We start from the raw sequence: 25,683 nt of genomic DNA, 5'->3' as shown, positions 1-25,683 counted from the left end.
AATAGTTTTATTCATTTCAAATGGGCTGGATCCGGCCCGCGGGCCGTAGTTTGCCCACGGCTGATCAAGAATAATGCTTATGGGGGTGCCATTTATTGCAATGGAGAAAGAAAACTAAAGAAACTGGAGGTCTAAAGGAATGCAGGTTCCCCTTCAGTAAAAAACTCCCTAGCTCTCACACACACCAGCACATGTAGAACTGGGAAGGAGAAATAAAAGATGTGAGCACTCTTTCATACTAGTACCACTTGTCCAATCCAAAGAACTGTATTCACAACTGTAGCCTGTGCTGAGGGGAGGAAAAAAGAGCTTTGAACCAACTAAGCTATTGAACTTTTAAAAGGAATAGCTTGAGTCTTAGAAACAAATGCGATCATTGAAAGTGACCTGAAAAGTTGTAGAATTTGACCAAGATATAGTTGAGGAAGATGCAATCCAATGGGAAGAGTGGTTGGTTGAGCACAGCTGAAAGGGGTAATGGGAAAAAACAAAACTCCTTTATGTCTATTCCCCACGTTTTTTCAGAATACTTATAAACAAGGTACCAAAAGTGACTAAAAAATGAAGAAATGGTTGGTTATAGCAAAAGCTGCTGAGTTTAATAGGATAAAGGCAGAGAACTGACTTTAGCAATATGGCAGTGGTTAATTACCTTGATAAAATCATTTCAGTAAGTAGTAGAGACAAAAAAGCCAAATTGGAGTGGGTAGAAAAGACACAGGAAGTGAGGAAATAAAGGTAAAAACTAAAGAGAATCTAAGATTGAACGTTAGCCACAAACACATGAGGAACAAACAAGAGCAGACCATTTTTAACCATAATGGCAGTTTAATTCTTAGCATACTTTGCAGAATTATCACAATTATTCTTTAGCAGTCCTCTGCAACCACAGTATCAATAGTGCAGGAAAAGTACTTTTCAAACAGACTTTTTCCTTACCTTCGCTGATTGAATTTAACGTGTCTTGTTTTCCATCGTCTTGTGACTGACCTGGGTCCAGGGAAGTCTGAGAAAGGCTAACTTCAGCTGAAAACTGGTCAAGATTTTGATAACTTTTTCTGTAAAATAACAGTGAAATATACTTAAATTTGTTCTCACAAAAATAATTTCTAGAGATATTCTTTACTGATTTTCTTCAATTTATTGGTTAATTTCTGGTTAAATTATCCCCAATTTTCTCCATTTAAATGTGGTCTTTATCATGGCTGCAATATGCTCTCCATTATACTTTTCCCTCCACCCTTTTTGTAGGTCTATCTGGTTAATCCACTAAAAATGGAAAAGAAAGCAATTTTTCAAACAAACGAATCCTTGCACCAGTTTTTATTTATTATTATTATTGTTGAGCTTGTTAAGAAATGGGGACATCTGGTTATTATCAGGTGACAAAGGAGCAGAAAAATCTACAGATGCAGAACAAAATTGAAATAACTTAATAATGATCTAGTGTCTTCTAAGCACTTCAGAATTCTTCAATACCTTGATATTTTTATGTAATTATTATAGTAACAAATTATTAAAAATTCCTATAATTTAGAAGCTTAAAAAATGTTGGGTAATAAAATATCTGTGTTAAAACACCATCAAGATAATTTAACTTCCTTCCCTCATGTATTTGCAATTGTGAGCCCATTTTCTATTAAATGAATTAATTAGAAATATAATAAAACCTCAGTTATAAACAGAAAGTTAATGAAGGTTTATTATTAAACTGTCCTCATATTTGTTTTGTCAGGATAAAACTAACTCAAGGGATATATGCAGGTTTTATGTTATTGCCATTTCAAGTAAGAGAACAATTCATTACTATTTCCAAATATAAATGATCCAGGAAAATGAATGTGTTTTTTAGGTTCAACATCTATTTCCTAAGGTACTCAAACCCTATCTAATTTCCTAGACATGTCATGTGTTATATGATAAGGTTATAGAAATGCATATATAATTTAAATAATCTATTAGTCATTATTCATATTCATAAGAGTAGACTTAAAAATTTATCAAATGCATGTATATTAAGTATGGGAGGATATATACAATAAATATTTCCTCTAAGAAATGAGGTGAAGAATGTGGTGATGGAGTAACTACTAGCTTACAATGCAAGTAGTATTCTCACTTGATAACATGGTGATTTTTCAAATTTTGGAAATATAAAAGTTCTTAATTATATTTTTAAGTAAGGGGAAGTTCTATTATAGAAAATTTCTGATAATTATAATAGACTAGAGGCCCAGTGCACAGAATTCGTGCACTGGGGGGTGGGAGGGTCCCTCAGCCTGGCCTGCACCCTCTCGCCATCTGGGGCCCTTCGGAGGATGTCCAACTGCCGGCTTAGGCCTGATTACCTGGGCCTAAGCCGGCAGTCAGACATCCCTCTCACAGTCTGGGATCCCTTGCTCCTTACCGCCCGCCTACTCACTCCTTACCATTCAGTTCACTGCTCCTTTGTGGCAGGCTCCTTACCACTTGGCTCGCTGCTCCTTAGCACTGCCACAGAGGCAGGTGATGCTCCCGCCACTGCTGCTGTGCTCACCAGCCATGAGCCTGGCTTCTGGCTGAGCAGAGCTCCCCTTGTGGGAGCACACTGACCACCAGGGGGCAGCTCCTGCATTGAGCGTCTGTCCCTGGTGGTCAGTGCACAGCATAGCAACCAGTCATTCTGGTCATTCCACCATAACAGTCGCTTAGGCTTTTATTATATAGATTATATAGATAACAAGTATATGAGCTATACAACATGTAATTTTTTAAAATGATACCCAATATCAAATTTATATCAAACTTAACAAATGCTGGGCACTGTTCTAAATATTTTTTGTGTATAATTTAATCCTCATAAGTACATTAAAAGGTTGGAATTATTAATACCATTACTTCCTAACAGAGAAAACTAGGTCACAAAAAGGTTAGGTTTGAACCTGGTGACCTGGCTCTAATTCTGTCTCCTGAACTACTATGCTATGCTATCGCCTTTCTGGTAAAGGAAGAAAAGATTTGGCTTCCTATTTTATTAGAAGCTATTCTTTAAAAAACAGCTTTGTTTGCTGAGGTAGATCATGTAAATGATACTGTATTTAATCAAATACAGTATAAAATCTTATTTACTTAGCTATGCAGCAGTTCTCAACCTGTGGGTCACGACCATCGGAAAACACATATAGCATATCAGATCTTTACATTACGATTCATAACAGTAGCAAAATTACAGTTATGAAGTAGCAACGAAAATAATTTTATGGTTGGGGGTCACCACAACATGAGGAACTGTATTAAAGGGTCGTGGCATTAGGAAGGTTGAGAACCACTGCAGGGGGGAAAAGCAGGAACACAGGAATTTAATAAAGGAAGCTATGAATAAGTTTCTTTTCCAAATTATTTTCTGGGCCTAATAGGTAGGAGCTTTCTTTTAAAACAATGGTTTAAGATGAGTTTCTGATACTAACTTTTCATCATAAGAAACTTGTTAATGTTATTAAAATGCAAAAATTACATAGAGATACATTTACAAACAAAAAATACTCAAGCAAAAACGATTTGGAATTCATTGGAATATTGTAAAAACTGAGAGCTTGACAGCACACATTTACAGTCATCTCAAGAACGGCCCCCCATGTGAGGGAGGAAACCTGTACAGGCAGCTCTGTGAATGCAACATAATTAGCCTTCTGCGTGACCTATTGAAGTTCCCGTAGAATATCAGCTTCCAAATCCAAAGTGATCAGGGGAGCTTCCTACCTCTAATCTGTCACGTTTAGTGAACAATCCCTGAGTTACAGACTTTACTTAATCAAATGCCAATGAATACAGGGACAGGATTTATAGACAATCCTGTTCTGCACAAATAATAAAAATCCCAAGCTAAAATTAAGCCCCTTATTCATAAGATATTAAGAACAGTCCCATATAATAACTGTCTTGCATGAAACTGACTATAGACTCACCATCTAGGAAAAATCTAGTTCAGGTGCTTGCACTAATGACAAAGAATGGGTTGGGTTTTCACATTCTTACCTGATTTCCAATGTGATTGGCAACTACATCTGATAAACTGTTTTTGATATGAAGTAAAACTATGTCTATGGGACATTAAAAGGTCACCACTAAATCCTATCTTAGAATTTTAGACTGACTAGCACCACACTGTAAGATTTAAATGTAACCCACCAGACACGTCAAACCAATTAACAGTCTATCGCTATTTCTCAGAGTAGAATTTTAAAAGTAGTAGTAGCTTACTTAATCAAAATAAGAAGCCAGGCAAGTAAGAGTCATGTATTATGACTACATAAAAGTTTATAGTTTAAAAGTTTATGCCATTGTTACATTGCTAAATATAATTTAAGTTAAACTTGTCAGATTTATATGTCATGAGCACTTGGGACATAATAAAATTCACTGCCTTTATTATATGACTAAACAATTTAAAAATCACTCAAATACAAAATTCAATATACAGAACTGGGTAACAAATGATGGCAAATTAAAAAGAAAATTGGGCTGTAAGCCTGAATTCCCTTATAGGTAAATTTCTTTACAATCATACACTTTATGTCAGTGATCAGAAGTAATGATATAGGTAATCTACATCACTTATTTGCCCAACAGATGTACTGATGTCAATAATAATTTACATTATCTGGTAGCCATTGGACAGCAGAGAATGTGATGCACAGGAGACATTATTTACAAAATAAAAACAAATATATAAACACTGTATGCGCAGAGACATATGAATGTGCATGAAAACATAAATATACTATTTGTTTCATTCTTGGTTTGATTTTTCATAGAAATATGTTTAAGGAAAAATATAAGCATCTGCTCTAGCAAAATATCTACCTACTCTTAATCTACTAAAATCAATGGAGGGATGCAAGGGAGCCTTTAGAGTGGGATGTATGTGAGTCAGGTTAATGCAAAATTTACAAACTGCAAAATAATTCTGCAGCCTCAGTGCTTTAGGGAGTCCAACTCCAAAAACATACAAAAGACACACGTGGGAAGGAGAACCTCTAATACATCTAGGGTGAGTATATCTATTCATAAGAGGTCATTAAGAAAAATTACCCTAAGATAAAAGCTCATAATTCTCAGTAATTTTGTGAATGATAGCAAAATGGAGAAGCAATGATAAATTTAGAAGACTGAAGAAGTTTAAGTGGAAAATATAAATGTGATGACAATGAATTTGATCATTTGGAATGAAAATAGTGATTTAGAAAGTAACCTTACAAGATTATATATAACCAGAATCTAACAAGCTCATGTGGCCTAGACTTTACATATAAAGAAACATATTAAGACAGAACTTATTAGGAACAAAACACAATAATCAGTTGCTCTATGTGTGTGTTAAGGGAATAAACTTTATATACTTAGTTATTGTTGGCTTTGTACAGTAAGCCTAAAATGTTTTAATGTGATATTCCTATGTTTGAAATAAAAAAGAAGATATAAAATCCAGCATAACTAATCTTACCAGATCTAAATAATCAAGAAATAAATTATAAATTATATTTTTAAACTTTTATAAACATTACAGTGAATAGAAATAAATTTAACATTTTCTATTGTGACAGGGGTCCTTCTACGAGTAGCTGATCACATAGCCAAGTTATCCAATGACTCATTTTAAGAAAAAACATAGACAAAGGATAAAAAAGTTGTAGTACTTACAGGGGTTGGCAAAGTAGGTTTACAGTTGTGAGTACACTAAACACAGAGTTTATTTTTGTATTATTTATTAATTACTGTATTATTTTCCATATGAACAACTGTAGACCTACTTTTATCTACCCTGTGTATACAATGGAATATTAGTCATAAAAAAATGAAATCTTGCCATTTGCAACAGCATGGATGGACATAGAGGGCATTATGCTTAGTGAATTAAGTCAGACAAATAGCATATGATTTCAATTACATGTGGATTCTAAAAAATAAAATAAATGAACAAGCAAAACAGAAACAAACTCAAAGATACAGAGAACAAACTGATGGTTGCCAGATGGGAGGGGATTGAGGGAATGGGTGAAAAAGGTGAAGAGATTAAGAAGTACAAATTGTCTATTATAAAAACAGTCATGGGGATGTCAAGTACAGCATAAGGAATATAGTCAATAATATTAAAATAATTGTGTGTAGTTTCTGGCAGGTACTATACTTGTCAGGGGATCACTCTGTAAGTTATATAAATGTTTCATATATAAATGCAATACACTTGCAACTAGTATAATATTGTATGCCAGCTTTAATTTAAATTTTAAAAAAGTATTTAGTTATTTTTAAAAAGAAATGCCAACAAGTCCACAAAATTCATTATATCACATAGCATGCTTTCTTTCTTCTCAAAGCTAACTGGACATATGAGGCACAGAGCTCCTAAAGAAATAATTGTAGACATCCCATATTTTCAGCAGGAAATTATATTTATCATGTAATTGTATGACTCATTTTAGGGTGAGTTTCTGTCTCCAAATTATCAAGAGAGCTAATGTTCTTTATTAAAGTTGATTTGGCTACATCCTCCATAACTGGCAGGTTCTCAATAAATGTTTGTTGAACTTATTTAAGACTAGAGGCGTGGTCCACGAAATTTGTGCACTGAGGTGGGGGGTTGTCCCTCAGCCTGGCCTGTGCCCTCTCACAGTCCGGGAGACCCATAATTGATCTCCCCAAAGAGGTAGGCCCCGCCCACCTGCCGCAGCCTGCTGGCCGGTTGCCTGGGCCTCCCTCAATCATGGGGTGATGGCCGGGCCCCCAACCAGTTGCATCACATCTGCCTTGGCTTGCCTGGCGCCAGCGGGTGTCATAGCGTGGTCGTCCTGACAGTCATTCTGTTGTTAGGTCGTTTGGTCAATTTGCATATTATGCTTTATTATTATAGATATTGGTCAGATTAAGAGGAATTTGTGATCAGGTCAGTTTAAGACTTTGGCTTATTTTACACATCTGAGGGGTGCAAAACTGGATCCTGATGAAAACCTATGATTTGTTACAAATATGGTTTATAGAGCACTAGTTTGTTCTAAAAATTAAAAGTCTCCATTTTTACATGAAAAGTTCAGAATTATTTATTCAGAAAAATTAGGGATTTGCTGGTCATTTTAATTTTGCATAAAGTTTTAAAACACTCTAAGAAAGTAGATCTTGGGATTTGGGTGAGTGTATATTCTCCAAACATGAAAGATACAAGATCTGAGAGTATAAACAAAAAAAAATTATATAGAGTTTAAATAAAGGTTTTCCAGGAAGCTCTTAAGTGCCAGGCAATTTATTACCCACATGACCCTTATAATTCTATGTAAATAGGCCTTACTCAAGTACTGGGTGTGCAGAAACAAGAGGTAAGAAGAGGAATTGCTGCTTCGTTACACAGCAATTAAGCTGCAGAGATTACTTTTAAGTCCTGACTTAAACTCTAAGTCCAGCGATGTCACAGCTGTCCCCTAGCTGCACACTTTTTGTTCAGGGATATCAGTTGGGCAGTAGGGCAATCTAAAAGCAATACCAACACTGGAGGTCAGGTCATATTAAGGGATGATGCTGGGAAGGAAGGGGTATCCTTTCTTCTTAAGCTAATGGAGTAACTTGTTAACAACTATAAAGTCTGGATTCATACTAAATAGATGAGCAGGCAGTTTCACTGCTCTCTTTTCTGAGACTGACATTACTTTTCAGTCACTAACATTGCATGTAGTGGTAAAGTACGGCCACTTAGACTCATTTGTTCCTCAATAGGTAGCTCTGCAGGCAGGCAGGGGTACATGCATATATTTTGGCTAAAATATACCTCTATCTAAAGTGACAATGTGGATATTGCAATAAAAGGGCATCGTTTTTAGTTCTTTAACTTGTCAGGATTTAATGTTATTAATATTTTTGCAGTTAAAAAAGCAGAAGCATCTTATATGTTATATATAGAAAAGATAAATGTACCAAGTATTGCTGTAAACTCAATTTCTCAATCATAAATTATAAATATAAATAAACTAATATTATTTCGTTATGGTCTTCCACTAATTAAATATGCTACTGAAAGATAAAGTTATGTACCAGCAGAATGAGATCTATTCTAGTTATTCATAACTTTTGTAAGGGTATAAAAGAACTTTTTTTCATGGATTTGTCTCAAGGCACATACCTAGGTTGTGGTTCAGTGTATGAGAGGCAAACAGCTGATGTTTCTCTCTTCCTCTCTCCCTCCCTCTCTTTCTCCCCCCCTTCTCTTTCTGCTTCCCTCTCCCTCCCTCTTCTTTCCCTCTCTCTTCTGTCACCCTCTCTCTCCCTCTCCTCTCCCTCTCTCATCAATAAACATATCCTTCAGTGAGGACTTTAAAAAAGAAAAAAGTCAAATTTATTTGAGTTCTACTTTTGATAAATGAAAAAAATCGCAACTTAAAGCGGGTGGAAATTGTGTCTGTGCTAAAACACTCTTTATAGAAATGAGTGGCTGCTAATTACCTAGTGAACGGCACTCTAAGAAGCACAGAAAGAAGTGTGTATGTAGCTTTACCAGTTAAATTTTAAAAAAACAAGAGCTCTAAAAGAAGAACAGAGAAAGAAAAAGAGAGAGGGAAGGAGGTTAGAATAGAGCATCAATTTTCAACCGATTGTGCTGCAAGAATTTTTAAAAAATGACTATTTAGTCAGGGACACTGACCTGTTTTCCCTTATTTGTCAAATAAAAAAGTGACAACAGCCAACACAACAATATCTTTCCAGTGTGAATGAATCAAAATTATACCTATTTTTTGTCAGATTTTTGGTGTGCCGCAGAATTTTAGTAATTCATTTATATGTGCATGAGATTTTAAAAAGTTAAAAATTACTGGAATAGGGGAAAGAAGGTAAAAAGAAGAAGAAGGAAAAGGGAGAACGGGAAGGGAATAGAAAAAACAGAAGGGATGTAGGGAGAACAGGGAAAACAATCAGAAAATTAGCTGAACACAGATAGCAAAATAAAGATCCTGAAAAAAATGATCAAGATGGGAATGTGGGCCCTGGCCAGCGTGGCTCAGTTGGATAGAGCATCGTCCCCTGCACCAAAGGGTCGCAGGTTTGATTCCCATTCAGGGCGCATACCCAGGTAGTGGGTTCAATCCCCGGTTTGGGCTCATATGGGAGGCAACCCATTGATGTTTCTCATTGATGTGTTTTTTTCCTCTTTCTCTCTCCATATAATCAATGAAAAACGTATCCTTGGTGAGAATTTTTAAAAGGAATAATAAAAATAAAATTTAAAACGGATGGGAAAGTGCCTAAAGCCAAAAAGAAGATAACAGTTTACAAGTCCCAAGATGAAGAAAGACTAAGACTTGCAACTCTCTGAAAACTGGGAAACTACAACTCACTGACAGTCCTGAACTTTGGGACCAACATAGGCAGAGTGATTGTATCTTCTACAGCCTCCACAAATCAGGCTTACTGAAAATTAACAAAACCTTTTTACACCCACAAAAACAAGTATAAAACTTTCTATCTGTTCATGAGACGGAATTTTGTGTTTTCTTGCTAGCGGGAAAATTAGTCCTAAGGCATATACAAACACCAAAGCCAGAATTAAAAAATAGATGACTCATTAAATAGGAGCTCATAGACCTAACTGAGAGACTGGCTGAAGATTAACAGGAGGAGTAGGTAACTGGTGCAACGCTGCATAATAATTTCTCAGATACTTTTACTTCCCCAGGCTGCCTGCCTTGGCTTCGAAAGCTTCACCTAACCTTGCCAAGCCGAAGTATTTAAATCCTACTTGGCAAAGTACTTGCCAAGCCAAAGTACTTAAATCCTACTTTTCTTCTAAGTTAATAATCAGTTCAGAAAGAAGAATAACTGAGAAACCAAAGTGGACTGCCCTGTTTGGCACAACTAAATCTGTAATTAGTCGGAAAAAAAAGTATTACACTTACTCATACCACTGTTTATTGTGTTTTCGGTAAAGCAACGTATCCAAGGCAACAGCATTGACATCCAGAGCTCCTGGGGAAGGCCACTGGTTGGTGAGGTGGGCAGTTAACTCTTGTCTTGATCTTAAATCATTATTCTTTAGCACAGTCCTGTGAATATTAAGATGGTGAGTGCTTTTGTCTTCATTGTTCTGCAAGGGCAGAGGAACCTGCCATTAATGGTATCAATTTAGGCCCCCAAAATTCATCTTTCTAAAATGGTATGTTAATAGACTGTGACCAAAACTACGGGAAGGCTAGATGGGGCTAGGACTATTTTGTTTCCTACAATATGTGTTTTTATTCTTTCTTGGCTAGCTACAACAAATCACTTGTGACATTGAGACTTCCTACTATTTCCACAGAGATATTACTAGAAGACTGATGGATGCAAGCTGCATTCTACATCTTAACTAAAAAACAATGGTGATATCTTAAAGCTACAGGTTATCAGATGCCAGTTAAAATATGAAGTAAAATAAAGATCCCATGTGTAAGAGTTTATAGCTTCAAAATTCACAATCTATGTAAGTAATTTAACTTGATAAACAAAAAGAATTTAATTGATTAAAAATAAAATTAATGCAGAAAAATAAAAAATTCATGAGGTTCCCGTAATTGTTTTTGATAGAAGTGACTATTAATGAATTTTTATGAAAATAATTAAATCAATGACAACTGCATTGAACAGTATAATCCATTGGAAATATTTCAGCTACAGAATAAAAGCCATTATTACAACCCATGGTTTCCTTTCATATTTGTAGAACTGTTACTTGTTCATAAGAACTTGAAAAAGACTAGCTTTTGCCAAAAATTTCAACTTCACAAACCAACTGGTCATTGTCACAAGACTAATTTAACACCTGAATTTGTGGTTAAAGATCATTTAAAGGCATAATTATGTTTGCAAAGTTCTTACTCTACCTCTAAAAGACCTTAAAATACCACCTAAGGCCACCTGCGTTCTCCGACAGTAGTCCACAACTCTGGCATACCAAGATTCTGAGCCATCAGTTCAGATACGGAAGTAGTTCGTGCTTGCCACTAATTTTCAGTGACAATGACAGTCCTGTGTGGGTGGCAGTCAGTGGTGTGCTGGCAAGACAATCCTTCACACGAGAAAACCAACCTGCACCGCACCTCTGGCTGTCAACATGCTTCCAATGGAATAACCCCACTTCATATGTCTCCAACAAGCTGCACAAAAACATTTCTGACTTTACAGGATAGCTGTGTGCATTTAAACATATTTGCTCTACTATGTCCACAAAGAAATATTATCTGACGTAAACACTAGCTTCTCTCTCAGAATGGAATACTACAAGTTAAACAAGCAGAAGTCAGAATTGCTTTGGCTACTTAGGATCATTTTGATTCCGTATAAATTTTAGGATTGTTTTTTCTATTTCTGTGAAAAATGCCACTAGGATTTTGATATAGATTTCACTGAATTTGCACATCACTTTGCATAGTATGGAGATTTTAATAATATTAATTCTTCTAATCCATGAACACAGCATGCCTTTCCATTTATGTTCTTAATCTCCTTCATCAATGTTTTCAGTTAAGGATCAAAGAGTTGTTTTATTTTTCAAAGAAAAAAAATAGCTCTGTATTAAGCCCTCTTTGGCAGGACAGAAATGTTCAATGAATGTAATTTATTTTATGAACCCAGCCAAACCCTGAAAAGTTCCTATATCTTCTAAATATATAACTTGTACTATATAAGACAGTAATTCATCATCACACTTTATTTTTCCCAGATTTGCCATTATTCTTCACATGATTATTGTTAGCTTATCTTAGCCAAGCATGATGCAGTGCAACACAACACAATAAGACTCTGGATTGTTCATAAACACCAAAGACTTCCCTGGGAATCCTTTGTACCTTCTCAGGAAGAAATCTGTTCATCAATGTTTTTAAAGGAAAAACAAAATTAGTAAAAATGGAGTCCGTTATTGTCTCTTTTTAAAACAGCATTCTACATCCAAGTTGTCAAATAATTTGCTAAGTTTCAGTGTGAGATTTTGTCACATGAATTGAGCCATCAGGAAGGGTATATTTACTCCATCCTCAAACAATGTGGAGTACTTTATAGGCATCTGCATTTTTAATATAGGCTTATCTCAAGTAAAAATGTACAGTCCTAATAAAACTCTTTCAGGGTTCCCGGATAAACTATTTGCTTCTAATAAAACTTTAGTTAATATTTTATTATACTCATCTCCCTCATATGATATTTTGCACCAATGTTCCTGTATTTGTTCCTCCCTTTTCCTAGAATAACATTCTTTCTCTCCCTAGGTTACCAAAGCTCTATTCAAAATCAACTTCTAGTGATGCTTTTCCTGGACCACTACTCCTGTGCTACTGCTACAATGTGTATATATCTTTATTACCATACACATATGCGTGTCCCAGTACACTCATCACATCACTTAGAGGTCAGTTGTTTAGCTGACTCTGATATTCTCAAGGTTATCTTATTCATGTTTAAATTCTCAGTATCTAGCCCAGTTCCTGGAACAAGTAGTTACTTAATAAGTATTTATTATAAAATATTATTTTAAATGTTTACCTTTCTAAAATGGAAATCTGATCTGAAATTGGTAACTTCACAGACCTCCTTAGCATGGTATATAAATCCCTTTCTCACCTGGTCACACACATACACATTTTCCCTCTATGTTAAGTAACCAGGAGCCATCCTGCAGTTTCCTATTTGCTGGACTCTAATCTCTTTCTGTTTTAGCTTTTGTTATTTTCAATGCCTGGAAAACCCATCTCTTACCTTTCTGCTCTATCAAATATCTAAACCACTTTAAGGAATTAGTATAACTGTCACCACCTCATTAAATCCTTCCTAGTTCATTTTCCTTTGTCTCACACTGTATCCAATACAAGCATCTATCATAGCTTTGAGGACACCTTATCGCTCTTATTGTTTACATGTCTGTGTTCCCTGAGAGCACTCTGAGGGCAGGAACTAGAACAAATTTATTTCTGTACTAGAGGCCCGGTGCACGATATCCATGCATGGGAGGGTGGGGTGCAGGGGGCTTAGCCCAGCCTGCACCCTCTCCAAACTGGGACCCTTCGGACATCCCTCTCGCAATCCGGGACCCCTGGCTCCTAACCACTCACCTGCTTGCCTGCCTGATTGCCCCTAACCGCTCTCCCCTGCTGGCCTAATCACCCCTAACTACTCTCCTCTGCTCACCTGATCACCCCTAACTGCTCTGCCTTGGCCCCCACCACCGTGGCTTTGTCCGGAAGACGTCCAGTCTAATTAGCATATTATCCTTTTATTAGTTTAGATTCTTAGTATCAAGCCCAGCATCTAGGACAGAAGAAGGGCTCAATAAATGTCAGTAGAATGAATCTAAAGGACAGCATAGAATTTTAAAAAGCACCTTGAAATAATCTAATATGCAAGGGAAGATAGCAAATACAGAATATACTCTACTTCAATACTACTGAAAATTAAATTATAATGCAACTTTCTTACTTAAACTAACAAAACATCTAAGTAGCTTTAATGTTTAGGGAAGTGATTAAATTGCTGTTAAGAGGGTAATAAGTATCACTTTGGTTTGCTAAACATCACAACAAACTTTTAGTCTAGTGGTTCTCTACCCTAGTCACATAACTGGGAAAGCATTTAAAAATACTGATGCCCAAGCATCATCTCAGATCAATGAAATGAGTTTCTATGATGGTGGGGCCCAAACAATGGTATTTTTTAATACTAAGTGAATCTCATATACATTTTTTCTCTTGTGAAATAACAACACTACATATCTCTATGGCTATTCTTTCTTGATCTCTTTCAGCAAAGATCCCTCTCTCCATTTAGTCCTTAAATGTTGGTGGTCCCTCCACTTATATTCTCAAATCGCTCAAACAGATTCCCTGTAAATACACAGAACCCTGGCTTCAGAATTGAGATCCTACATTCTTTTGAGCCCTAGATATTTCATTCATTACTTTATAGGAGAGAGAAAAAGGCCGTCCTTCAGAGATTAGGCTCTCATCTACTGTTTCCTTACAAGCTCTTTGAAAAGGTCTAGAATCCTGTACTCTATATTTTGATAGCAATACTTAACCAATTCAAAATTTTATTTTGTTTTAATTATCTTGTGTCTCCAAATTTGAGGGTTATCCTCTCTCCTTTACTTTGCTTCTTTCTCATTTACCTCAGAAGCTGTGCTGATGCTCACAATAAAGTTATATTTTCAACTGCTGCACATATGTATATAGGACATACAACCCTTGGCATTTAGAATTTACTATCTGTGATCCCAGATATTCCCAAGCAACCCCAAAGTTCCATAACATTAAAGTATTTTTATATTTTGATAAGGCAGTACATCTGAAGATCATGGCTATAACGTAAGTTTTGAGAGTGGGTCTTACAAAATGCCTAACACCATTGCAGCGAACCTTGGTTATTTTCCACTTATCATTGATTGCCTCATATGCTGTCATTCTTAGGATGTATTCCAATGCCATTTATGACAAGGATCACTGAGAAAATCTGAGGCTATCGTGTTCATGAAAATAAAGAATTTATTATGTCATGACTATACTAATGCAGATGTTTATGCTTATGGACAGAATGGCTGGGTACTGAAGTCAAAGAAAGGGAAAACCACCAAATATAAGGTGTTGAATACATTCCACCCCTAACTCTCTTAGAAACACAGAATAACAGAATTACCTACCTCTATCTTCTCTTACTACTTGGGAAGAGAAACAAACACTATTTGTTTAATGTCGGTCTCAGCCCTCCACCCAAAGTAAGCTCTGTAAGGACAGGACTATGTTTTATTTATTCTTGAGTCACCTGGAATAGCGCTTGGCTCTTCATTCTCAATAAGTATTTACCAAGTGAATGGGTAAATGTCCGAGAAGTTACAAAAGCAATCTAGTACCAAGAGAAGTGATGAGAATGTACCTTCTTTTTTTAAATATATTTTTTATTGATTTTTTTTACAGAGAGGAAGGGTGAGGGATAGAGAGTTAGAAACATTTATGAGAGAGAAACATCGATCAGCTGCCTCCTGCACACCCCCTACTGGGGATGTGCCTGCAACCAAGGTACATGCCCTTGACTGGAATCGAACCTGGGACCCTTCAGTCCACAGGCCAACACTCTATCCACTAAGCCAAACCGGTCAGGGCAAGAGAATGTACCTTCTTTGTTCATTTAAAGTTGTCCAGAATTGGAAAATGCTTATATAGCTTGTGAATACCCTAACTCAGGGGTTCTCAACCTGTGGGTCGCGACCCCTTTGGCGGTTGAAAGACACTTTCCCAGGGGTCGCCTAAGACCATCCTGCATATCTGATATTTACATTACAATTCCTAACAGTAGCAAAATTACAGTTATGAAGTAGCAACGAAAATAATTTTATGGTTGGGGGTCACAACATGAGGAACTGTATTTAAAGGGCCAGAAGGTTGAGAACCACTGCCCTAACTTCTTCATAATCTATACAAATAAAAGGGTAATATGCTAATTAGACGGGGTCGACTGGCCATCTTCCAGACATTCGACTTCCTTCTGAACAAAGCCATGGTGGTGGGGGTGGAGAAAGAGACAGTTAGGGGCGATCAGGCTGGCAGGGGAGAGCAGTTAGGGGTGTTCAGGCAGGCAGGGAGGGTGGTTGGGGGTGAACTGGCCTGCAGGGGAGGGCAGCTGGGGGTGAACTGGCCTGTAGGGGGGGCAGTTGTGGGTGACCAGACCTGCAGGGGCGGGCTGTTTGGGGTGACCAGGCCAGCAGGGGAGGGCAGTTGGGGCAAGATCAGGCTGGCAGGGGAGAGCCATTGGGGGCAAGATCAGGCTGGCAGGGGAGGGCCTAAACCGACAGTCGGACATCCCCCAAGGGGTCCCAGATTGGAGAGGGTGCAGGCAGGGCTGAGGGACACCACCCCATGCACAAATTTTGTGTACCGGGCCTCTAGTGTTAATATAAAAATGTTCCTTATTTGTGTGCTTTTGTTTCTGTTAATTTTAGACAAAGCCATGGAGTAAACATTAACTTTATATTATTTTATACTTATTTCCCTTCAAATAAAACATTTTGAGAAAAGCTTAAAAAGGAGCCAGGTAGCCAAAACCTATAAATTATTTACCTATGAAATATTCCTGTCTCAAAAGTTAAACCCAAATCTAACTCTTTTAGAACAGCAGTGGTTTTCAACCCTAGTTGCACTTTAGAACTTAACTTTACACCATCATTTGAAAAGAAACATTGATGAGGCTCCAGCCTGTTTGGCTCAGTGGATTGAGCACTGGCCTGTGGACTGAAGGGTCCTGGGTTCGATTCTGGTCAAGGGCACATGCCCGGGTTACAGGCTCGATCCCCAACAGGGACATGCAGGAGGTAGCCAGTCAATGATTCTCTCTCATCATTGATGTTTCTATCTCTCTCTCTCTCTCTCTCTCCCTTCCTCTCTGAAATCAATAATATATATATATGTATATATATATATATATACATACACACACACACACACACACATATATAAAATGTTAATGAGAATGTAGAACTTAAAATACAAATGGGTCATGTCAGCAGGATACAAGAATTAATATAACGAATTAGACAAATGTGGGACAATTTGAGTATGAAAAAGAAAAATAAATTTAAGTGATAGAAACACATTGAATATAGGCATTTCTTCTATAATACAGAAATAAAACACTACAGTGTTCTGCAATAACACACTGACAATAACTAGCTTATGGGGAGAATAGGGTTGGGAGCTGACAACTCAAAACCTATTTGACTTTTTGCTAGAACACTAAGAGGAACATTAATAATCCTAATAAAAGTTCAACCCAAATAAAATATTAAATTCCTATTAAATATTGCAAAAACTTTAACAAAAACAATAACAAAGGAAAGGCCGTTTGATAAAAGAGGGTATAAGGAAGGGTTGAGGCTTGACATGAAGGCAAGATCAAAATGCATAGGCACCTCCAAGCTGTAGTTCAAATTAACCAGAGGAATGCAAGGTGAAAGATTATGTACAGGGAGAGAGCGCCATCTTTTGGTTACTTGCAGTAATTGCCTGAATTAGTATATTTTGCATTGGTTGTTGCTACTTATTGAGAAACATTAACTTCTAGATAACTATGAATCAGGTGATTTATTTGTTATGCTGAAATCATCACCTTATTTATGAATCTTGAATGAGCTCATTTACATTATAGAATATATCATATATAAAAAGTTCATAAAATTCTCAAAAATAAAAGAGAGAAAGCGAAACAAAATCTTCATCTCTTTGGTAACTAGTAGAGTGTTGGAATCTTATTCAGAAAATTAATAATATCCTATCAGAACTGTAATGGTAACCACCAAAATACCCTAACTAATGAGGAAAACCCCCTTTTTTGTAGATGATTCTGGCCAATAATCATGGGAGGAGTAACAATTAGGAAATTGCCATTTTATAAATCTTAATTAGTCAACTGCTCCAGCAGCTTCTTGAGTTTAGAAGTTGAAGATATACTTTCCCATAGTACAGCTACAATCTCAGGATGGGTATAAACTGGTGTCTTAAAGATTCCTTTGCACAAAAACTGTTACAAGAATACTGAACAGATGAGTAAGATCCATTTCCTTTAGAATGTTCACAATTCACTTATCAGAATCATCTTTAAGTAAAAAATACTTAAAGATGGAATCATCTTTAAGTACAGAATACTTAAAGATGGGTATTTTTTCAGTGTGATCATGGCCAGAGGGAAAGGTGGGTGGGGGTTGGGTGGAGGTGGGCAAAGGGGGGAGGGAACATCTTTAATAGTGACAACATTAAAAATAAAGTAAAAAAAAGAATTTATGAAACTCCCAAAAAAGCAACAATCCAATTAAAAAACAGGCAAAGGACCTGAATACACACTTCTCAAAGATGACATATAGATGGCCAAGAGACATATGAAAAGATGCTCAATGTCACTAATCATCAGAGAAATGCAAATTAAAACCACAATGATATATTACCTTACACCTTCAAAATGGCTGGCTATAATCAATAAATCAAAAAATAAGTGTTAGTGAGGATGTGGAGAAAAGGGAACCCTTGTGTACAGTTGTTGGGAATATAGATTGGTGCAGCCATGTGGAAAGCAGTATGGAGCTTCCTCAAAAAATTAAAAATGGGCCCTAACCGGTTTGGATCAGTAGATAGAGCATCGGCCTGTGGATTGAAAGGTACCAGGATTGATTCCAGTCAAGGGCTAGTACCTTGGTTGCTGGCACATCCCCAGTACAAGGTGTGCAGGAGACAGTTGATGGATGTTTCTCTCCCATTGATGTTTCTAACTCTCTATCCCTCTCCCTTCCTCTCTATAAAAAATCAATAAAATATTTTTTAAAAACGGAACTGCTTTATGACCCAGTGATTCCACTTCTCAGAATTTATATGAAGAAACCTGAAACACTAATGCAAAAGAAAATGTGTAGCCCTATGTTCATTGCAGCATCCTATATAATAAAAGCCTAATACGCAAATTGACCAAATGGCAGAACGACCAGTCGCTATGACGTGCACTGACCACCAGGGGCAGACGCTCAATGCAGAAGCTGCCCCCTGGTCGTCAGTGCGCTCCCATAGGGGGAGCACCACTCAGCCAGAAGCCAGGCTCATGGCTAGCAAGCACAGTGATGGTAAGGAGTGAAGGGTCCTGGACTGAGAGAGCCTGACTATGAGAAGGATGTCTGCCTGCTGGCTTAGGCCCAACCCCCAGAGGATCAGACCTAAGCCGGCAGGCAGACATTCCGAGGGGTCCTGGACTGCGAAAGGGCATAGGCTGGGCTGAGGAACACCCCCCCCACACACACACACACACACAGTGTATGAATCTCATGCACCAGGCCTCTAGTTATTTATAACAGCCAAGATCTGGAAACAGCCCAAATGCCCGCCAGTAAATGAGTGGATAAAAAAGCTGTGGTACATTTACAAAGTAGAATACTCCTCGCTGTAAAAAAGAAGGAAATCTTACCCTTTGTGACAGCATGGATGGACCTGGAGAGTATTATGCTAGATGAAATAAGCCATTCAGAGAAAGACAAGCACCAAGTGATTTCACTTATGTGTGGAATCTAATGAACAAAATGAACTAACAAGCAAAATAGAGATAGAGTCATAGACAGAGAGCAGGTTGACAGCTGTTGAAAGAGCAGGGGGGAGGGGGTTGGGCATTAGGTGGGGGTCCTAGAGGTATTGAGGGAAAAAAGAGAAAAAATACTCATGGACATGGATGGGTGATTGCTGGGGTGGGTGGAAGGGGAGAGAGAAGATGGAGGAAGAAACAGGGAGGTAAATGGTGATGTACAGATGATGTATTATGGAATTGTGTACCTGAAATCTGTGGAATTTTGTTAACCAGTGTCACCCCAATAAATTCAACAAACATGGAAAAAATCTTGCTGGTTAAATAAAAACTGATTTCATAATTATTCTTATATTAAAACAATTTAGACAAACTACCAAGGTTATTTGTAAAAGGAAGATTAAATCACCTTAATCTTTCCATTGCAAAGAAATAACCAGGAATCTCTATTGTTTGGCTCTTGATATTTTCCCCCTGCTTACAGAAGCAAGGGGCTACAGAAGGTGTTCGCTCCTAAATGAGTCATACTCCACTGGACAATTAGAAAAAATATAAGAAACTTTCAAATATTAGAAAAATATAAGAAACAATATATGAACACAATTCTTTTCATCAACATACAAATTCCTAGATAACACTAAATTTTTATGTTCCTTAATAAAACATTTTTACTTAAAAATCATCTATTATATTTACTTAGTTTCCTTGCAAATTACAAGTTAATTACAAAAGGAACAACAGTAACTATACAGAAGAGAAAAACATCTTAACCTAATGATTAAAATTAATAGCACTACTAAAAGGCCAATAACAGACCTCATGTATCTCTGGATGTGATGTCCTGAGGACACACCACTTAGATTATAATCCTGCCACAAATGGATAAGCTCATTCTAATCATAGGGAAGAACAAACAAACTAAAATCGAGGGACATTCTATAAAAATTACTAGCCTGTATTCTTCAGAAATACCAATCTCTTGTAAGACAGAACATTGAAAAACTATTCTAACTTAAAGTGATTGAAGAGACTAACACCCAAATTAAAAACATGATCCAAGATTGGATCCTTACCAGAAAAACAAAAGTTGCAATAAGGGACATTATTTGGACAATTGATGAAAGTGAAGTATGAGTTATAGGTAAGATTAAAGCATTGTATCAATTTAAATGTCTTAAATTGAAAACCGAACTATGGTGATGTAAGAGAATATCTTTGTTATTAGGAAAGACACATTGAAATATTAAGAAGTAAAGAGACATGTATGCAACCTCTCAGGTGGTTTAAAAAATAATATATCTGTCTGTATATATAGGGAGAAGGAGAGAATGAGCACAAATGTGGCAAAATATTGAAAACTGGTAAATCTAACCCTAGTTGGTTTGGCTCAGTGGATACCATCAGCCTGGGAACTGAAGGGTCCCGGGTTTGATTCCGGTCCCGGCACACGCCTCGGTTGCAGGCTCGATCCCCAGTATGAGGGATGCAGGAGGCAGCCAATCAATGATTCTCTCTCATCATTGATGTTTCTATCTCTCTCTACCTCTCCCTTGCTCTCTGAAATAAATAAAGATATATTTTTAAAAAAGAAAAGAAAACTGGTGAATCTAGGAAAAGCCATATGGAAATTGTACTATCCTTGCAACTTTTCCAAAAGCTTAAAATTACTTCAAGAAAATTTTAAAAAATCAACTAAAGGACTTGTATGCATGCATATAAGCATAACCAGTGGACAAAAGACACTGGGGGATAGGGGAGGCTAGGGGACTGTCTAGGGCGGGGGGATAAAATGGACACATATGTAATACCCTTTGTAATACTTTAAGCAATAAATTTAAAAAAATGATTAAGTAAATATTAATATGAGAAGATTTTCACTATAAGCAATTAATTGACAAAATCAAGTTTGACAAAACGGTATTATTAGTACAAGTGCTTTGAATAGTGACAAGTTAAGGAGCTTGTACCAGAACATAGATCAATACACAGCTTCCTCCATTGAAGGAAGTCTGGCTAAAGAAAAAAGTTAGCTATCCTGAACTGTGCTTAGTAATGTTCTGGAAACAAGACGTTTATGCAGTGGCACTGCTCTTTTAGCGGCACTGGCCTTATAGTCCATATTTCTACAACCATTCAATCAATCAATAACTAAATAAATGCTTTTAAAATTAAACATAAGCTTTTGAAAGAATCCAACCAAATTATATTAGTTAAGTCTGGGTAGCACAACTGAAGGTAATTTTTGTTTTCTTCCTATATTTTGTAATGTTTCTACAATGAGCATGGATTACTTTTATAATAAGAAAAGCAAAAGTAAACTTTCAAAAAAAATAAGTGAAAGGGAATATAACAGCAGGCGGTCTGATTCTTGGAATTTGAATCTTATGCTAAAACATGTTAAAACACTTAGTGATGTTCATATATTTGCCAAAATTCTTCCCAAAAGGATCTCACTTACAGCTGATCTTGCAGCTCCACAATTATATATTCTAATTGTTCCTTTTCCAATTTATGGGCCAGATCAGAATCTTCGATCCTCTGTAGTAGTATTTTATTCTGGGAGACAGATTCAGACAGCTGGTTCTCTCGAAGTCGTAAGAGTTCTTCAAGATAAGCCTGGAAATACAGATCAGCAAGATACAGCCAACTATAAAATTCTAATATATTTTGAAGACAAATGCCCAATAGCTTAAATGTTAGTCATATCTATATTGTAGTGAAACTTTTTTATAGTATCACTGATGAAACGGTGAAAATAATTTTTTAATTTAGTACAAAAATTTAACATATGTTCATTATTTAAAGCTTTTCTCTAAGGTTCATTAAAATGCATTTGTAATTTAAGGTAAAACTTAGTTAAAACATTTTCATTTTTAAGCTCTGCAATAATAAATAAAATACTCAGTATGCCTCCTAGTTTCAGAATACAGACCTAATCACAGATTGACCAATTAAGAAACTGCCTCTATGTGATTATTCTCTCAAAACAGATATTACCATTTTAGCTTTAACAAATTAGTAGGAAGCAGTACAATGTTTTGACGAGGCCTGCAGGTGCCTATATAGTCCAGGTCTACTAGCTAACAGCTATGTATCCTGGTCAAGTTACTTAATCTCTCTGTGTCACAGTTTCATCATCTGAAAAAGTGAGAGCTTTAATCTTCCTAGTTGGGAATATTAAACAAAACAGTCTAGGTAGAGTATTACCTGCTACACTGAATGCAATGCATAATTCCTAGTTATTATTAGGAAACACCAAATAGATATAAGCCTTCTTGGGCTGATCTTCTGTCAGTTATTTTTTACCCGTTTATAATTTCTTTGTCCTTTTGCTCTGTTTTCTGAAAGACTTCATTGAATTTATCCTTCAAACCCTTATACTGGATTTTTTAATTCAGGAAATCTTAATTTTAATTTCCAACAGCTCTATCATGTTGTCTGATGACGCCCTTCTCATGACATCCTACTTTTTAGCTACAATGTGCTTATAAATTCCTCTCAGGATATTAATTAGAATCTTTTTTTCTTAAAGTATTCTTCTATCCTACTATGTTATCCCATTCATTTGTCATTAACAAAGTCTTTTAACTAGTTTAACTTTATGATACACTAGAGGCCTGGTGCAAGAAATCATGCACAGGGGGGTGGGGGGGACCTTAGCCCAGCCTGCACCATCTCACAATCTGGGACCCCTCAGGGATGTCCGACTTCCAGTTTAGGCCTGCAGGATTGGGCCTAACTAGGCAGTCGGAGATCCCTCTTGTAATCCAGGACCGCTGGCTCCTAACCACTCGCCTGCCTCCCTGATCGCCCCTAACTGCTCACCTGCCTGCCTCATTGCCCCTAACCACTCTGCCTGCCTGCCTCATCGCCCCTCACTGCTTGCCTGCCTGGCTGCCTCATTGCCCCTAACCACCTCTGCCTCAGCCCCCATCACTGTGGCTTCATCCAGAAGTACATCTGGAAGGTTGTTCGGCTGTCCGGTCTAATTAGCATATTATGCTTTTATTATTATAGATATTAATAGAAGTTAACACTATTCTCCCCTCATTAAGCTTCCTTTTCAGATTTTCCCATGACAATTCTCAAATAGTTTTTCCACAATAAAATTTCAAACATTAAAATTAATTTTTACATTAATTTTATATGTCACACCGCTTAATATATAAATTATATATTTATAAACATTAGTAATTAAATGCAACTTATGTACCCACAATCAAGATTATCAAAACTTTTAAGCCCCTATAATGCCTTTCCCTAATGATACCCCCTGCTTCCGCTACACAGATAACATCCTGAGATCTATGTTTATTATCTCCTTACTATTCTTTCTAGCTTTACCACAAATGTATGTTGTCTTAAAATAGTTTTGTTGAGATTTGTCTATATCCTTTTGACACTGGCTTTTTCATCTACAATGATGTCTTGCTTTCAATAGTGAATAGTATTCCATTGTATGAATACTACAGTTTATTTACTTACTCTCCTATCAATGACTTTTTGGATTGTTTTTAGCTTTTTCTTAATATAAATAATATACAGTGAACACTCAGTTATATGTTACCTGGTACAAACATCTAAGAATTTATAGGAAATATGACTAGGAATAGAATTGCTAGGAATAGGCCATGCATTACCTTTACATTTACTAGATAATGCCAAATTGTCATATTATTGTTTTTATACTAATCACATTTTCACCTGATATTCATTCTTTGTGTGTGTGTGTGTGTGTGTGTGTGTGTGTGTTAATCCTCACCCAAGGATATGTTTTTCATTGATTTTCAGAGAATGGAAGGGAGGAGGGAGAGAGGGAGGAGTTGGAGAGAGAGGGAGGTTTTGTTAATTCTGTTTCTCTATTTAATTAAAATCTGTGCTTTTTTTTTTTTATTTGGAACTGATTTTTTTGGTCTACTTATTAAATAATTATCTCTTTAATTTTCCTACTTTCTTTTCTAAGTTAAGTACTTCTACAAGTACTGCACAAAGTTGTAACTTAAATTGTCAGTATGCATTGTTTTCATTCTTATTTACTCATTTCTTTTGACACATAATTTAGAAGTTTTATTTTTTAAATTCCCATTGGTGGTCTACAGGTGGTGGTTAACATATTGTATTGAATCTAACTTTACTGCACTGTGATCACTATTATATCATTTCTTTGGTATTTGTGGGCATTTGCCTTGTGACATAATATGCTCCATACAAACTGAATAGCTGTCCCATATATGCTTGAAAAGAATGTGTATTGTTAGCGTTTAACAAAGTTTAGATCAAGCTTTACTAATTGTGCTGTTCAAACTCACTACAACCTTACTAATACTTTGTCCATTGAATCTGTAAATTATTTTGATAGATGTTAAAATTTCCTACTCTAATTATGGATTTATCAATTTCTCCTGGACAATCTATTAATTTATGCTTCACATTTTTCATGGCTACACTGTTACATTATGTAAGTTCAGTGCTGTTATACATTCCTGGTGAATTCTTTTTTTACAAAGACAATGTCTTTTTTTAGTCTTAATGCTTTTTGCCTTAATGTCCACGTTGGATAACATTAATACAGAATTCCTGTGGTTAAGTTTGCCTACTATATCTTTATCCTCTTAGTCTCAACATTTTTGTGTCTTATTTTATGTATGTCTCTTACAGACAACATATAACTAAAATTTATTATTAAGAAATAAAGAGTTTGTCTTAAATGACAAGTTTATGCCATTTACTTTTATGGTGATGTTGAGTCAGGTGGTTAGATTGAGATATATTTCTACACTTTATCTGGTGGTGCCACCTTTTTCTCTTCTGATGATACCATCCTTTATAACATCCTTATTTTTTCTCACTTGCTACTTTCAATTGCAATAATAAAATTTCCCTTATTTGTCATACCACTATTAGTTTGAAAATTAAATATTCTACTTTTAATCACAACTTTGGAAACAGGCAGGCACATTAAAATTTGTGTCTACCCTTTTCACTGTAACACAAAGACCTCAAATGGCTTTAGCTTCAATCAGCCTCTCTTACCTTTTCTAATATTGTTAGAGTTTTAGTCCCACTTTGCTTCCCAGTGGTGGGCTGCAGTTAGCTCTTGAGGGCTGATTATTGAATTTCAGAAATTTTAAAAACACAGCAATTATTAAACATTAAATTACATAGACATAACTAAGTAAATTATATTAAAAACAAGGAAATAACCACTCAAAACACATCACTTCCTAAGTATTTTTGAATATTTTATCATATCTTCTATTGTCTGTGCTCCTAAGGTCATTTCTGTCTGTTGAATCTGTCTGATAGAATGCTATTCAGTGGTGTGCTATGCTGCATCTTTTCCCAGTTCTGCATTTAGGGATATCACATTGGTAGCTTTAACTTGGCCATGATGGGATAATTTGCCCCAAAGAATCAGCAAATGGTACATACCAGGGCTTCTCTATTTCCTCTGTGAAAGTCAGTTGTTATATTTCAACCCTCCAATGCCACCCCATATTGGCCATTAATATAGTTTTTGTTTCATGTAGTCCAGATTTATTTGCCAATTTCTATGGTTAATCTGTCATTTTGCATCTCACTCCTGCCTACCAGGTT

General features: G+C 36.3%; 1 protein-coding gene across 6 annotated transcripts in view; it reads right to left on the bottom strand.

The window, feature by feature from the left end:
• The window catches only part of RUNDC3B (RUN domain containing 3B), a 107,077-nt gene that overhangs the window by 4,029 nt on the left and 77,365 nt on the right, over nucleotides 1–25,683 (bottom strand). For 3 of the 6 annotated variants that reach the window (XM_081102571.1, XM_081102575.1, XM_081102573.1), the window contains 3 exons: nucleotides 21,545–21,702; nucleotides 9,915–10,061; nucleotides 940–1,058 (listed from right to left, as the gene is read on the bottom strand). In XM_081102571.1, the coding sequence (XP_080958697.1) occupies nucleotides 940–1,058; nucleotides 9,915–10,061; nucleotides 21,545–21,702 (424 nt within the window). The remainder of the gene's footprint in view (nucleotides 1–939; nucleotides 1,059–9,914; nucleotides 10,062–21,544; nucleotides 21,703–25,683) is intronic. The other 3 variants (XM_081102572.1, XM_081102576.1, XM_081102574.1) reach the window with 1 other exon arrangement.

This window comes from Myotis nattereri, assembly GCF_964212035.1.
Source record: "Myotis nattereri genome assembly, chromosome: 11".
Lineage (NCBI taxonomy): Eukaryota > Metazoa > Chordata > Mammalia > Chiroptera > Vespertilionidae > Myotis > Myotis nattereri.
This window is presented reverse-complemented; position numbering and strand designations above follow the sequence as displayed.